General features: G+C 33.5%; 1 protein-coding gene across 6 annotated transcripts in view; it reads right to left on the bottom strand.

Annotated features, from left to right (window-relative positions):
* Nucleotides 1–16,959, bottom strand: part of SNTG1 (syntrophin gamma 1) — an 881,864-nt gene that overhangs the window by 21,647 nt on the left and 843,258 nt on the right. For 5 of the 6 annotated variants that reach the window (XM_019428901.2, XM_019428905.2, XM_053896624.1 and 2 more), the window contains one exon: nucleotides 11,522–11,632. In XM_019428901.2, the coding sequence (XP_019284446.2) occupies nucleotides 11,522–11,632 (111 nt within the window). Of the gene's footprint in view, nucleotides 1–11,521; nucleotides 11,633–16,959 lie in introns of those variants that run through there. The other variant, XM_019428906.2, reaches the window with a different exon arrangement.

The following is a 16,959-nucleotide window of genomic DNA, read 5'->3' as shown; positions in this document are numbered from 1 at the left end:
ACCCTGCACGCTATTGTTCCTAACAGCTTTGTTCGCAGTAACTAAACACTGGAAACAAGCAAGTGTTCCTCAACAGGTAAATAGTTAAACAAATGTGGTCCACATCCATAAAATGGAATACTACTCAGCAACAAAAAAGAAGAAACTATTGATATCCATAGTATTTGGGTGGATCTCAAGGTCATTATGCTGAGCGAAAAGGCATCAATCTCAAAAGGCACATATTGCATGATTTAATTTATATGATATTCTCAAATGACAAAATTACAGAAATGAAAAAGCAGATTCATTGTTACTAGGATTTAGGAATGGCAGAAGTTAGAGCTGGGCCAACACGACAAAGGAAGTCCTGTATCTTGATTGTGGAAATGGTTCTGCAAATGCACACATGCTAAAATTGACATATGACTATATACATATTGCAACAATGTCAAATTCCTGGTTTTATTATATTATACTATAGTATATACTATACTTATATATAGATTTATAAGATATAAAGAAGATAAAGACTACATGGAATGTCTCTGTGTTATCTTTATAACTTCCTGTGAACTTATATTGTACAATAAAAGGGATTTGGCAATGGCTCTCTTACTATATTAAATCTGTAGTTACAGTGGCAAACATTCAGTGCTTTATTTCCTTCAGTCTAAGAATAAGGATCTGTTCTGTCTAAAATCCCTAGCAGTGTCTCCTTACTCTATCACTCATTGCTGTGCAAATTCAGAAGCATTCGGATACACAGAAATGCTGATTATGCAATATCTAGGGCTATGGTCTTGTGAAAAGCAACAGAGTTTGATTTTTGTTAAAATCAATATATTAATGAGCATTTCAAATGCAATTTTCCATAAGCATGCTACTTTCAAGGAAAAATGCCAGTATTTTTTCCAGTATGTGTTCTTATCGCTATGGAAGACAAAGGAACTAATTTTGAGTAATAGTCAAAGAAGTGTGTGTTGTACAATTTCATTCTTTCTCAACTACTTTGGCTAATCTGGATCCCCTGCATTTTCATTAAATTTTAAGATTAGCTTGTCAAATTCAACGATAAAAACAGCTGGCTTTTTTGAAAGGGTTTTTATTGAATCTGTTGTTCAGTTTAGGGAGAAATTGCTTTTTTCACAATATTGTTTTCTAATGAACAAATATAGAATATCTTTCCCTTTAGGCAAATCTTTCAAATTTCGTACAACAATGTGATATTGTTTTCAGTGTATAAGTTTGCACTTCTGTTATTACATATTTTCCTATTTAATTCATTTAGATGTTAAGTAGAATTGTTTTCTTAATTTCATTTAGGAAGCGTTCATGGTTACGATATGTAATTGATAATTGTATGTTGATTTTGTATAATGAAACACTGCTGAACTCATTTATTAGTGAACATAGTATTTAGAGGGTTCCTTATTATTCTCAGTATACAAGATCAGCATGTGCAAATTGAGATAGTTTTATTTCTTTTTATTGTCTAACTGTCCTCGCTAAACATCAGTACAATGTTGAGTAAGGGTGGTAAAAGCAGACTTCTTTGTCTTGCTCCTGATCTTACCAGAAAAACATTTATTCTTACATTAAGTATGATGCTCACTATGGGTTACACACAGAGCTCTTTAGTAGATTGAGGAATTTCCCTGCTTTTCCTACGCTGAGTGTTTTTATTATGAAAGGGTCTTGGGCTTGTCAAACTTCTCTGCTTCTGTATTTACTGAGACAATACATGTATTTTAAATTCTATGAATATGGTGTATCACATCGATTGATTTGGGGGTGATAAACCAATCATGCATTCTTGTAATAAATCCCACTTGGTCATGGTTTATCAATATTTTAAAACTCTGCTGGATTCCATTTCTATTAGTATCAATAATATTAATACTATTATATTATATAATTCAATATATCATATTGTATAATAATATTGTTAGTATTGTGTTCATTTATGAAATCATTTTCTTTATGGGAAGTTCTCAAATTATTATTTTAATGCTTACTTTCATTAGGTCTAATCAACTTACTATTTCTTCTGGAGTCATTTTTGGTAGGCAGTCTGTGTCTTTCCATAATTCCTTTCATCTAAGTTACCTAGTTGGTTGACATAAAGTCTCGTTCCTTTATTCTCTTTTTATCTTTTTTTAATATGCTCCAGCAGGAATGATGTCCTCTCTGTCATTCATGATTTTAACAATCTGAGTCTTTTCTATGCTTTATGAGATTTCTCAAAGGGTTCTCGATTTGGCTTATCTTTCAAAGCATCAACTTTTGATTTTGGTGATATTATGTCTCGCTTTTATCTTCTATTTTATATTTTTCTGTTCTAACTTTTATTACTTTCTTTGTTCTGCTTGCTTTAATTTCAATTTAGTGTTATTTATCTAGTTTCTTTACATGAAAACCCGGGATGCTGATTTGAGATCTTTTCTTTTTTAATTAAACATTTATAGATGTGACTTTTCCTCAATCACTGCTCTATCTCCATTTCATAAATTCTAATAGATTGCTTTTGGTTTTCATTTATCGCACAATATTTACTTATTTTTCTTGTGATTTAACCTTCGACTCACTGCCAGTTTCGCAGTTTTCCTTCTCCCCATCACGTACAGTCGATTCTCATTATTTGTGGAATCTCTATTGCAAATTTACCCATGTGCTGATATTTATTTGTAATTCCAAAATCTATTCACACTGTTTTCACGGTCATTTGTGGATATATGCAAAGCAGTGAAAAATTTTAGTGACACGCCATGTACTTTCCCAGCAGAGGCCAAACAAGGTGATACTTGAACTTCCTGTTTGAGCTCTCATATTATACACTGTACACCAAAACGTAGCTTTTTTTTGCACTGTATTTAGTGTCAAGATTTTCACATTTTTGTATCGTATTTAAACTTTGCTGTTTAAAATGTCCCCAAACCACAGTGCTGAAGTGCTGTTTGATATTTTAATTGCAGGAACATTGTAATGCGCTTACAGAGAGAACACACATGTTGGGTAAGCTTTGTTTGGGCATAAGTTATAGTGCTGATGACTGCGAGTTCAATGTTAAAGAATCAACAGTAATATCAAATAAGTGGTCTTTAAATGAAAACACACAGAAAAACAAAGCTATTTATTAATTAGTGAGTTGATGAAAATGCTGTGACCAGAGGTTTGCAGGAACTCAACCCTGTATTTCCCCTAGAAGCGATATTTCAATATTTGCTGAATTACTGGTCATGAAGACTTTATAGCACATAATTATCACAAATAACAAGAATCAACTGTATTTATGAAGTTCCCCCATTCTCTTCTGTTGCTTATTCTAATTTAATCTCATATTGATGGAGAATGTATTTCATATGATTTCAATCTTTTTGGATGTATTGAGGCTTTTCTATGTCATAGCATAGGGTGTATCATGAAGAACATTCTTTGAGGACTTGAGAAAAAGATGTATTCTGCTGTTGTTGGGTAGAATGTCCTCTAGATGTCTCAAACTAGCTGTTTTCTAAGTCTTCTCGTTACTTATTCATCTTCTTCCCAGTTGTTCCATCCATAATTGTAAATGAGGTATTGAAGTTTGCAACTCATATGGTTGGGTTGTCTACATCTCCCTTCAATTCTGTATACTTTTCCTTCACGCATTTAACTAATATTACTAGGTGCATGTATATCTACAATTCCTGTGTTTTCTGGACAAATTCACTTTTTCCACACTATAAAATGCCCCCTTTTTTTCTCATGTAACAGTTATGTTTTAAAGTCTATTTTGTCTGATATTAACATAGGCCCTTTAGTTCTGTTTTATTATTGCTTCTAGCATATATATGTCATATATATATATATATATATATATATATACACATATATATTTCCATTTTTTAACCTTCAATCTATCTGTGTTTCTGAATCTAAACCCTATCTATTATAAACAGCATTTAATTGGACAATGTTTTTTCTATTTTTTCAATTTCTACCTTAAACTGAGGCATTTAAACATTTTACATTGGATGCAATCACTCTAAATGGAGTATTTTCATCTGCCATTTTGCTCATTTTTTCCTATGTTATTATTATTGATGATCCCATGTATGTGATTTTCTCTTTTTGTTTTTGATTTTCACCAAATTGACTCTAATAAAGTCTAGGTATGGTTCTCTTTGAATTTATCCTACTGGAGTTTTTGTTGTTGTTGTTGTTGTTGTTTTGGTTTTCATTTTGTTTGTGCGTTTTGTTTTGATGGTTGACACACAATGTGACAGTTTCAGGTGTACAACATAGTGATTCAATAAGTCTGAATTATGCTGTGCTCACCACAAGTGTACTTACCATCTGTCACCATACAATAATATTACAGTATCATTGACTATATTCCCTAGACTTCATTCCCACGACTTATTCATTCCATAACTGGAAGCTTGTATCTTTTACTCCCCTTCACATATTTTGCCCACTGAATTTAGTGTAGATTATTTTTTAATTTATTTTGAGAAGTTTTCAAGTATTATTTCTTCAAATATTTTTTTCTGTCCCTTTCTATTTTTCTTCTACTTCTTGGACTGTCATTATACATATGCAGATATGTTTGCTAACGTGCCACAGGGTACTGATTATAATCGTTTTCTTCATTCTTTGTTATTTTCTTGTTGTTCTGATTGGTTAGTGTCTATTGTCCAATATTCAAGATTGTTGATTCTTTCTTCTGCCAACTAAAATCTTCTTAAGTCCCACTAGTAAATGTTTCATTTCAGTTAATGAATATTTCAACTATAGACACTTTTTCATGTAACCTCTCCATTGTTACTTGCTATTTGGTAAGACACCATTGTCATATTTTTCTTTAATTCTTTAGACATTGTTTTCTCTAATAATTTAAATATATCGATTATAGCTAATTTAAAGTCTTTATCTAGTGAATCCAAACGCTGAGCCCCATTCAAGGCATAATCTGTTGGTTGGTGTTTATCCTGTACATACTTTTCTGCTTTTTGCACACATCATAATTTTTTGATGGAAACTATTTTAGATAATATCTTGTAACAACTCTTGGTATTAGATTGTTCCACTTTCCCAAAGTTTATTGTTGGTGTTTCAGTTGTTGTTGTTTTTCTTATTGCTATTTCTTTGTTTAGCACTTTCTTGCATTAAATCTATAGAATGTGTATTCTCTGTAGTGTGTTCATAAAATTCTCTGTTTTATACTTTTTTTTACATGTTTAAGCCTCACTGCCTATTGGTCACATCTAGGTCAGCCAACTATTGGTCAGACACTTTCATTATGCGTATTGCCTATGAGTCTGTTACATCTTACTATGGAAATCTGCATATGAAGGCACATCTTCCAATTTCAGGACATTAACAAGACAAATTTAACTTTAACCTCCTGACTGTGTGTGTTCTCCAGTTCAGTCAGAGTAAGCAACTGGTGTCTTTTGTGTTCCCAGGTCTTTCCTGGGCATGCACACAGCCTTGATCATAAATCCCCAAAAGTATGTCAGAGCTTTCCCTAAATTCATAATCATTGTCTAGTTTGCCAAGACTTTCTTTTAAATTCCAGCCCAGGCTTTTGTTTGCTCCAGTGGAAATCTCAGGCTTAGGTGGTCAAGATGTTGCTGCAGGTTGCTATTGTTTTAGTTCATGTCCTGGGGTAGATCCTCTGTTTCCTTTTGTCCTCCGCCCCTGCTGAGCTATGTGCTGAGTCACACAGCCACCACACTGAGAATAGAGAATTCTCAGGAAGCTGCAAATTAAACCAAATTATTGATTCTGCTCTGGATGAGGTCAGACCACTCCATTTTCTGCAGTGCTACTGGGTTTTGGCTACAAAGCCACTGTCTAGGAAGGGAGGGGTGTTTGAATATCTTCAAATTAAAACTTTAAAATGAACCTCATTATGTTACTGAGCGAGGTCCAGTAGTTTCTCTTAGTCAATTTTCAGTTCATTCTGTGATTTTGGTTATTTTTCATTTTTGTCAATTTGGCTAATTTCTGGAATGCTTGAAAACGGGTGCTTGAATTCAGTTGCTTTCCCGGCATTTCCACTGTTTTTGAGGGAGGCAAGTTCACTGAGGCCCTCCAGCCACTACTCCACTGGAATATCAAATTAAATCTTGATGATTTAAATTTCTGCTTTATACTCGGATTTTGAAAGTTTTGGGGTGTGATGTAGTTTTCCTCTTTACTAATCACAGCTCAGTTTTCCCTTTCACACTCACGGCTGAAGTACATACTCAGTTTGAGGGGATTTTTTGGTAGTTTCTATTTTTCTCTCCTTTACTCTTTTCTTCTCCTCCTTAATGCTGGATGTGTTGGTAATGGAGTCACAGAGCTGTCTTTCATCTTATATTTTCCATATTTTATGCTACTGCATTTTGAGAGACTCCCTCAACTTTAGCTCTCTTTATTCTGCTATAGCATTTTTATTTCAAATATGAGATTCATAAGTCACAAAATCTACTAATTAGGAGCTAGTTTTTAAAAACTAGCTGCAAGTCTATCTAAGCACTCTGTGGAGACTAATGCACGTTCTACTTTAGGGATCTTGTCCTGGATGATTGTTACCATCATGGCTGAAGGTACGCTGGAAGTCTGTCTCATGGAATAAGGGCTTCATCATTTCTAGAGATTCTTGAGACATTCAGAGCTTGATCACAGCTTCGGCATGAAATAAACCCTTTATTACCTCTGCCTCAGAACAAGCTCATGGGGAAGAAGGGATTGACTACCCCATAAACTCAAGAGAGTATTCGAACAATTCTCCTGACAACTGAACCACTGCACACTGTCAATCCCCACTCATTCACAGTGTATACATCGAGAACCTCCTGAGTGGGAATCACTCAATTAAATCTTTTTTAGGGTCTTCTGTCTTTTTTGGGTTATGGGTTCTTCTGTGAATTGATCCCATCTTTCTGCTTTTATGTTGATGGCACAAATCCCATTTCTACTTTTTCCCTACCTGTAACTCTCTGCCAATTCTAGGTTATTTTTGCACATGTAACAGACGTATGTTGGTATTCTCAAGTCTTCTGAGAAGGGCACATGTGCTCTTATCTTTATAAAAACCATGGATTTAATAGTCTCGATCTTACACTCAGGATGCTGAGCCTGAGCTTAGAAAACTCATCCTAGATAACAGACATCACCTTTATACGTGGAAGCCAGAGTTCTTTAACTATTGACCTCATATTCTTATACTATAGGGCATTGAACTTGTATAAAAATTAGATAAACAATAAGTGGCACATAAAGATAAACTGCATTATAGGATTTTAAATTTCTCAATAACATATTTATTTAGTTTTGCTTTACTTACTTAAGGCTGGGACAAGTGAGGTAATAACTTATTTTCTTCACATCTTTATTCACCAATGTGTACTTTATGTTTAACTTAAAAATAGATTTTGGGGGCACCCGGTGGCTCAGTTGGTTAAGTGTCCAACTCTTGATTTTGATTCAGATCATGATCTCATGTTCATGCGATCGAGTCCTGCATTGGGCTCTGCACCGTCAGCTCAGAGCCTGCTTGGGATTGTCTCTGTATCCCTCTCTGTCTCTGCTTCCCTCTCTCTCTCTCAAAATAAATAAATATACATTAAAAATATTTAACTTTAAACTCTTTATACAAAATTAATGATTTTAAGAAAACACTCACAAATTATTCTCCAAGATTATAAAAGTTTTACAATGTACTTATTAAAGTACATGGAAACATCTCAACACATAACCTTCAAAACATTTCTCAAAATACTGTGAGTAGAAATCATGTCATTTTGATATCTTCTGTGTTAATCTAACTCATAAGGAAGCCAATCTTTCTAGGTAAGATAATTTTTTCTTCAAATAACATGGCATTTTATGTCATTGTTTTTGAAACTATGTTTATCATTTCTTCTCTTTTGTGAGACTATGTAAGCAAATGATATTGGGAATATGATAATAAATACTATTTTTTCTAAATATTTATTTATAAACTATCAGTCATATCAAATTATTCCATGCTTTAGATTACTACCAATTATGGCAAAAATTGTATGTATATGTAACTTACTTTTGGAAAATGAAATATTTTTTAAAATCTATGGACTAAAATGTAATAATGCTTTCATTTGCTGAGTATTTTTGTTATTTTACTAAACTTATTTTTAACTAGTTAAAATTTAATTAATTAATTGATTTTTAATTTTTTGGTTGCTATTATTTAGATTATGCAATTAAAAGTGTACAATTGTCAGAGTGCCCGTGTGGCTCAGTTGAGCATCTGATGTTAGATCAGGTCATGATGTTGCGGTTCATGGAACCACATGGAACATGAATTCAAGCCCCACATCAAGCTCTCTTCTCTCAGCCTGTCAGCACAGAGCCCGCTTCAGATTCTCCTCTCACTCTGCCCCTCCCCACCGTGTGCTCTCTCTCTCAAAAAAATAAACACATTTTTAAAAAAACAAAAGTGTACAACTGTCACTTATCATAAACAACTATAAATTTGAAGAATTGTCCAAGAAAACAATGGGTGAGGAATTTAGAGTTGGAGGGACAAAAATAACATTGCACAGATGCATTTTGAAAATCGCGTAATATCATGCTGATGTCTGTGATTTACTTCAAAATGTGCCAAGATAAGATGGGTTGACAGACAGTTAAAGGGATGAAGACACAGATTTGTGATAAAGAAGTACAGTGCAGTGTAAATGGTAGAATTTAGATAGCGCATATAGGGTGTTTACTGTGAATTATTAAAGTATGCTATATGCTTGAATATGTTCGTAATAAAATATTGAGAAAAATGCTTACAATCCTGCACTGTAAAGTAATGATCTAGTGTAATTAAGGAAATTATTTTATCCCTACCGACAAGTTCACAAATACTTCGAAATTCTCATGGCTTTAGTTCTGTTTCTGCTGCCTTGGTAACAATATTTATTTATATTTATATTTATATTTATATTTATATTTTTTATATTTTCCCAGATTTTTTTTAATGTTTATTCATTTTTGAGAGACAGAGAGAGACAGAACGTGAGTGGGGGAGGGCAGAGAAAGGGAGACACAGAATCTGAAGCAGGCTCCAGGCTCTGAGCTGTCAGCACAGAACCTGACATGAGGCTCGAACTCATGAACCGTTGAGATCATGACCTGAGCCAAAGTCAGGTGCTTAACAGACTGAGCCACCCAGGTGCCGCTAATTTCTTAACCATAAGCCATCCTCTTGATGCATAAATCCAATAATGTTATATATGCTGGTATTCTCCTTGCTGTTCTCCTGTGATGGTACTTTTTTATTGCTCACGGGTTGCAATTATAAAGGTTACAAACTAGTAATTGTGCTAGCTTTAATTCTTATACAATTTCTATGTCAGCTGACGGATACACACCTGCATGGCCAAACAATCCTATAGAACTGATTGGTTAGTTTCATCTGTGTTAAATAGCCTCTGTATTTAATTGGTATTTTCATGGTTACCCTTAGAGGTATTATTATAGCTCGTTTTATAGAAGGAGATGGCGCCTTTAAAGAAGTTCTGTAACTTACCAGTGGTCATACTCTGTTATTATTTTTAAGTCTGCTCTTTCTCCTACACAAAAATGACTGTCCATAAGTTTAAGAAACACATTCAATGAATATTCTCTGAAACTAGCTCCTAATAAACGAATTAATAAAATATTTTTAAAAATACTATAATAAGAGTGGCATCTGGGTGGCTCAGTCAGTTAAATGTCTGACTTCAGCTCAAGTCATGATCTCATGGTTCATGAGTTTAAGACCTGCACCTGTCTCTCTGCTGTCAGTGTGGAGCCTGCTTTGAATCCTGTCTTCCTGTCTCTCTGCCCTTCCCTCCATCAGTTTCTCTCTCTCTCTCTCTCTCTCAAAATAAATAACATTTTTCAAAAATTGAAAAAAAAACACTATAACAAGAATGAGTAATATTTAGAAACAGATGGGTAACTAATAACTAGTAGGTATAATTAGCTGTATATATAACATATGCTACATTAAAATAAAGTCTAAATATTATAGTTAGTCATTGCATTGCATTTATATTTTTGCTTCATGTTGTCAACTAAGGACTCATTAGCACATTAGAAAAATTAGAAGAGAAGTAACATATCAAATGCTAAGCTGCTGTCAGCAGCTAGTGGTTGAGTTTCCACATTAGCCAGAAGAATATGGAACTGACAGTATTAACATCATTCACCGCTATTAGAGTATGTCCTGTGTTTTGAAAGATTGAGAAATCTAACAAAAGCTAAATATGGATAATTTGGGACAATGGTAATGCATCTTTTTGATGGTGATTTAAAGAGCAGTGTGAGTGGCTAGCACGAAGGAAATGGTCAATTAATCGGAGCGAGAGGGGAAAAGAGGAGGAGCTGTAGCAAGAGATAGAGAGAAGGCAGTTCCATGGATGCATCTGTGTTTAGGGAAAAGGCAATGATGGAAATGCAGAATTGAAAATTATGAATGAAGTTAAATAAAAGGAGTGGGTGAAGTTATGATGGTATTTGTCTAAATTGATGGTAGACGAATCAAAGGCAAGGCCATGTGAAACATCGATGCTTTAGAGAAACACAGAAAAGATCCAGCAGAAAGGGGCTATATCCACAGTTCCTTCTATAAGCAACCTATAGTCTAAGTGGAGGCAGTAAGTCCGAAGATAAATGTAAGACAGAAATGGGGTATCCTCAGAGCAATTCAGACAAAACGCTAAGGAGAAAAGTTAAGAGACAAGCATGAGCAGATATATAAGGCAAGAAAGAAGTCATCTTGTTAAAAGAAGGAGAGGGTCTGATACGCATATAGAGCAGTGTTACGGGAGACGTATAGTAGGATGTCCGAGAGGGTGATTCCTTGGAAGATTTTGACTGTCAGGCTGACCTCCCCCCATGAATTTCATAGGTACAGGTATGTAACAGATTTATGCTAACTTCAATCCATCGTTGAAAAATTATATATGGGTTTGCATTTCCATACCATTAGTAATTTTTTACTTTGGCATTTGTTATTTATCCTTTCCTTCACACTGGAATAATATATTTATAATTTATTCTGCCCCAAACATTGTTATTGTGAATTTCACCGTAGAGTAACTGAAATGATTTAAATTTTGAATATATACAAATATTAAGAAATATTAAAATAAAGGTAGTGAACCTTTCTGACAAGTTTAAAGCCACATAGTCAATATATTTTGGAATACTGAAAATTTGCATGAGCAAAGCAACAAATAATTCATTTATTCATTTTATTGACACATAGTAACATGAGGAAAACAGGAATTTATTTAAATAATATTTTTCTTCAGGGATTTGTATTCATATCCAAACAGAGAGTAGATAATGGTAAAATACAATCAGAATTTAATTGAAATTTTGCCACTAAAATCTCAAAGTGATTTTATTCTTTTGGCCATGGGGGATATCCCAAAGGAAACAGATAAAGTGTGTTTTTGCTCTTTTGTTTCCCCTAAATATTCTCCCCTTTGCTTCTTAATGGCATTAATGTAATTAGAGGTGGTTAATGTGATAAACCTGGATTTACCTTTGCTTCAATCTGCTTAGTATCTGGATTCTGAAACAAAAATTTGATTTTGCTCTTGCCATCATCTGAAGAACCTTTAAGCTGAGAAAACTTATACCTCCAAAGTACAGCCTAAAGGAAACAAAAAAAGAAACATATGCAAGTCAGCATGATGAATATCTACATTCGAGCCAAGAAATAGTTCCCTTTTAAGTAGTAAAAGTTAATCATATTAAGTTAGTACGATATCCCAGTATTAAAAAATCAATTAAAATATACTGTATATATTATATTTACATTTATATTTATACATATTACACATCTATATTTATATCCATATAATAATAATAATAAATATCTATACCAAAGGCTATAATTTATTATGCAATATATCCTTTAATTTCCAGAAATAAATTTAATAGCCATGAAATAATTATTTCAAAAAATATATGCAAATAAATCAATTTGAATATCCTGCTTTATATTATCATGAAATACCATCCAGTTCACTTAAAGCATATGTCTATGCTAGTGAATAAGCAAACCATTATTTGGTTTTTTTTCTATTAATAGAAGTGATAAGGTGATTTTGAATTGACAATTCTGTAGATATTCTGTAGTATTTTCTCTTAAAGCTCAAACAAATCGTCTGTAGCTTTGTCAAGATAAAAGATCAGCCTGAGTAAATAATTATGACAAAAATTTACATAGCATCCTCATGAGAATGAAGTAGAATAAGCATTTTACAGAACTAGCCCATCTGTCTATCTCAGTCAATATGATTATTTGACTAAAAGCCTTCTTCCAATATTGCAGAAGCAAGTTTAGGCAGTATGAAATATACGTAAGAACCAATAACGTTAGTTACAACATAACCGTGCACTTCCTGTTTGACTAGACAGTGACATGGGACCCAATGACATGTCCAAAGATTTTTTTGTAAGTGATGTTCATGTATTTTTTTATTTTAGAAAAAAAAAAAAAAACTTAGAAGCTTGTACAGAAAATTCTTATCACACAATTTGCTACATTATTAATATCTCACAAAGTATGGTACACTGTCACAGTTAATGAGCCGATATTGGCACATGATCCCTAACTAGAGTCCACCATTTATTCAGCTTTTCTTAGTTTTAACCGAATGCCTTTTTCTTGTACAAGATTCCACCCAAGAATTTATTCATTGTGCCTTAGGCTCCACTTGTCTGTGACAGTTTCTCAGATCCTTGTCAGACTGCCCTTGGTAGTTTGAGGAGTACTGGCCAGATGCTTTGTGGAATGCCCCCTACCGGACTTTGATGTATTTCTCATAAGTAGATAGGTCACAGATTTTACAGAAATGAAATAAGGCTCTGTCATTTTTGTCAATAATCCCAGTATATATTTCTAAAAGGTTTCCATTTAAAATGTTATTACAATGGAGTGAAGTATTAAACTTCATTAGGTGACCTTAACATGATCAATAATTCATTTAAACATAAAGATATGTGAATAAAAAGCATGGCTTTACATATGAATTCCATTTCTTAATATTCTTACCTATTAAAGTTTTTAATAATACTTTGCATGTTTCCAACCTTTTAAAATTTATTACTTCTTGTTTTGTATTCTTATATAGGATCTTTTCTGGAGAATGTTCCATGTACACTTGAAAAAAATGCACATTCTGTTCTGGTTGGGTGATATATTCTGTGTATGTCTGTTAGATATAGTTATAGTCTTGTTCAGGTTCCATATTTCTAGATTTGTCTTCTGTTCATTCCATTATTGAAAGTGGACATTTCTAACTATTTTTATAGAATTGTCTATTTCTCCTTGTATGTTGAAAATTTAGCAAAGCTACTCCATAGTATGGCTGCCTCAGTATCCATTTAGCTTGGTCAAGTGGCCTGCAGGACCTTAAACTGACATTAGCCCCCTGTGCACGTGTATGCCCTAGAGAGCAGCCACAGAGGCAGAAACATGTCAAAATCCTGATATGACTCCCCAACAGCCCTGCGAGCAACATAATCCTGTCTCCTAGGGTCTACATGCCTTGTGCACCACTTAGATAAGACCCCTGTCCGGCTTACCGAAACCTTGCTCTTTGGGTATGAACTGACCAACCCAGCCTTAGCCCAGGAACCCTCAGACACTCCACCCATGGGCCCTAAGAAAAGGCATGCACCCCAGGTCCTGTCTCGCTGTCTGTACTCTTCTTTGACCACTACGTGTGGTTCCTCAAGGCATGTCATGTCTTTCCTCCAGGACTTGTGAGTAAAAAACTCCTGTATTTCAATTTCTCTTAAAGTCTGTTGTCAAAGTTGGGGCTCACCATCTGGAACCCGTGCTCCACTTAACAAATGTTAATTTAACAAAGTATAACACTCCAATTCTGTCAGCGTTTAGTATATTTGGGAACTCTGATGCTTGCTGCCTATTATAATTATTAAATCTTTTTGAATTAATCCTTTTATCAATATATAATACTCTTTTTGTCTCCTGTAACAGTGACATCAAATCTATTCTTTCTTTTATTGGTTTATCCACAAGCTCTCTTCTGGTTCCATACTTTGTATGGAATATCTTTTTACATCATTTTTATTTTAATCCACTCGAGTCTTTAGATCTAAAGCTAGCCTCTTATAGACAGCATGTAGTTGGATTATTTTTTAAAAGTGTATTCTGTGGTGAGGAGGAAATTGCAGTTATTGCTTAATGATTACAGAGTTTCTGTCTGGGGTGAGGATAAGTTTTAGAAACAGGTAGCATGAATCAATTAATGCCATTGAATTGTACACTTAAAATTACTAAAATGGGAAATTTTCTATTATTTTAACACAATGAGAACAAAACTTTAAAAAATCATTCTGGAAACAATATATCTCCAAAATCCACTCACAGTAAATGCTAATTAAAATGTTTCCACTTTAATAAGTATAATGAAATAACAAAATCATAAATTGCTTAAAAATAAGTATGAGAAAATTATCAGTAATGACACTAATTAATTTCTACAGCATGTTTTGATTCTTTACTTATCACCAGACAATTATAAAATGGTTATTTTATGTTAAGTATTTGCTAGGTTTAGATAAAAAAGACATTTCACCATCCTGAAGACATTAATCTCTCTACAAATAAATGTCTTTCCTTTCATTCTTACTATGGGACTACATAATTTATAAAGAAACAATATCCAATATTATAAATTGTCATAAACGTTTCTTTACATCTATTATTACACAGAACTATCTAGCAATAAAATTATCTGGGACAATTAATTTTCTGGAAAAAAAAAAGTTAAACCTTTAACTCACAAGTTCCTCTAAATAAAATTCCTTCTGTTTTAAAGAGCGAAATAATTTAAACAATCCACATCATAGGAATACTACATAATGTAAGTGAATATTGAATAACTTTGAAAAGAGAGAGTTCTAGACTTGGGAGTAACAAGAAATTTTATACTCATTATGTACAAGTAATGTATATGTACCAAAATGAAAAGGAAAGTAACAAACTTAGCGGCATGCAGCAGGATATATGGTATAGTATGACTGCAAACATAAAATAAGGAAAAAGAGGGGCGCCTGGGTGGCGCAGTCGGTTAAGCGTCCGACTTCAGCCAGGTCACGATCTCACGGTCCGTGAGTTCGAGCCCCGCGTCAGGCTCTGGGCTGATGGCTTGGAGCCTGTTTCCGATTCTGTGTCTCCCTCTCTCTCTGCCCCTCCCCCGTTCATGCTCTGTCTCTCTCTGTCCCAAAAATAAATAAAAAACGTTGAAAAAAAAAATTTTAAAATAAGGAAAAAGATAATTAATATTATAGAGAGGTCATTTGAGAGAATGAAAAACAATCATTATTTTTAATAAATATGACAGCATTTTTGATCTAATTAGAAATAAAGAATACAATAGCATTAAAATGACCCAGCTTTTTCTGAACATCTAATAAAAATCACTGAAATTTATAATAACTAAAGCTAGCAAGGTTATATTGAAACAAATATTTGCATAAAATTTCTAGCAACAGAATTCTTTAAGACAATAATTTTATTATTTATTTTAAGCCTTAAAAATATTAATATTATTTGATCCAGAAATTCCATTTCTAAAAATTAACTGTAAGGAAATATGACATATGAAAAACAAAGGAAAGTGTAAAACACATTATTAGTAAATATCAAAAATGGAAATTCTGAACTTTTCGCATTAAAATAATGCTCATTTTTCTATATTTGCATAGAAAAATGCAAAAACTATAATGGTAAGGAATGGTAGGGACATGAAATATCCTTTATATTAATCATAGATGAGATAATCATATTAAAACAAAGGAGCTTATAAAAGCCTAGAGGGAAAATGTCTGCCAAACTATAGCAATCTTATGTAGCTCAGGTCCAGGTGTTAACTTACTATTAGATCAGCAACTTTATTTTTAGCTTGTTTACCTGTAACACTAACAGCTTTCATATTCTCACATGATAATTTCAAATAACTCTGAAATCATATGTCATATGAAGTCATTGTAGTGTAAAATAGGAAGTTACTATTTCAACTAGATGGCCTTTCAAGAGGTCAAACAGACGTTAGAAGCTCATTATTTTAAACAGAGTAACAAAGTTATTCTGGGTAAAAAAAAAGGCATTTATAGACACATGAAGGAGGTTTGGAAACTTTTTAGAATATGGAGCATGAATCCTTGGCTGTGAGTAGGATGGTCCAAAGATGAATAAAGTAGTCAATGAGTCTAATAAGCAACAACCGAAAGATGTGTCAATTAAGAGGTAATGATACTAAGTTAATATCATAACAACTTCTGTGACAGATGATGGCCTGATTTATCATGGTAATTACCCCCTAATGTATACAAATGTTGGATCACAATGCTGTGATCCTAAAACTTATATAATATTGTATGTCCACCACACTTCAACAACAACAAAAGTAAATCGGTAGCAAAATAAAGCATGCACTTAAAACACTTAACATGGCACCTGGAAAATAGCATTCAATAAATGTTTGTAAATATTAAACAAACAAAAGTTAATGCAGTAACTTTGATACTTTGGGAATTGGTAATCCTCATAGAAATTCATTAAGGCCAGTTTGGAGGAATCTGAATCTGAAAATATTACCAATAAAAGTTTCATAGGCCCAAAAAGGGGCTTAATTCAAGAACTCTTTGGCAATCTTATTTCTTATGCCAATATTTCATTTTTAAGCTTCTGATAAGCATGATGCCCACTGTGTTAAGAATATTAATGATGAGTAGACATCACTGTGTTTTATAACATGTTATTTATATCGCTATGGTGAGTACAGCAGTGGGTTCCTTGTAGCTGGCTCTATGGAGGACCAAGAGAGGATGGTGTTGGTGAGATGTGTATGGAGAGCGGAATTGCTTGTGGCTGTTTAACAGACTTTGATGTTCTTAGGAAGAAGATGCTAGTGAAGAATGACAGGAGTGGTTGTTCTTTGC

Source organism: Panthera pardus, unplaced genomic scaffold (assembly GCF_024362965.1).
Source record: "Panthera pardus isolate Hobbes unplaced genomic scaffold, ASM2436296v1 HiC_scaffold_7, whole genome shotgun sequence".
NCBI lineage: Eukaryota > Metazoa > Chordata > Mammalia > Carnivora > Felidae > Panthera > Panthera pardus.
This window is presented reverse-complemented; position numbering and strand designations above follow the sequence as displayed.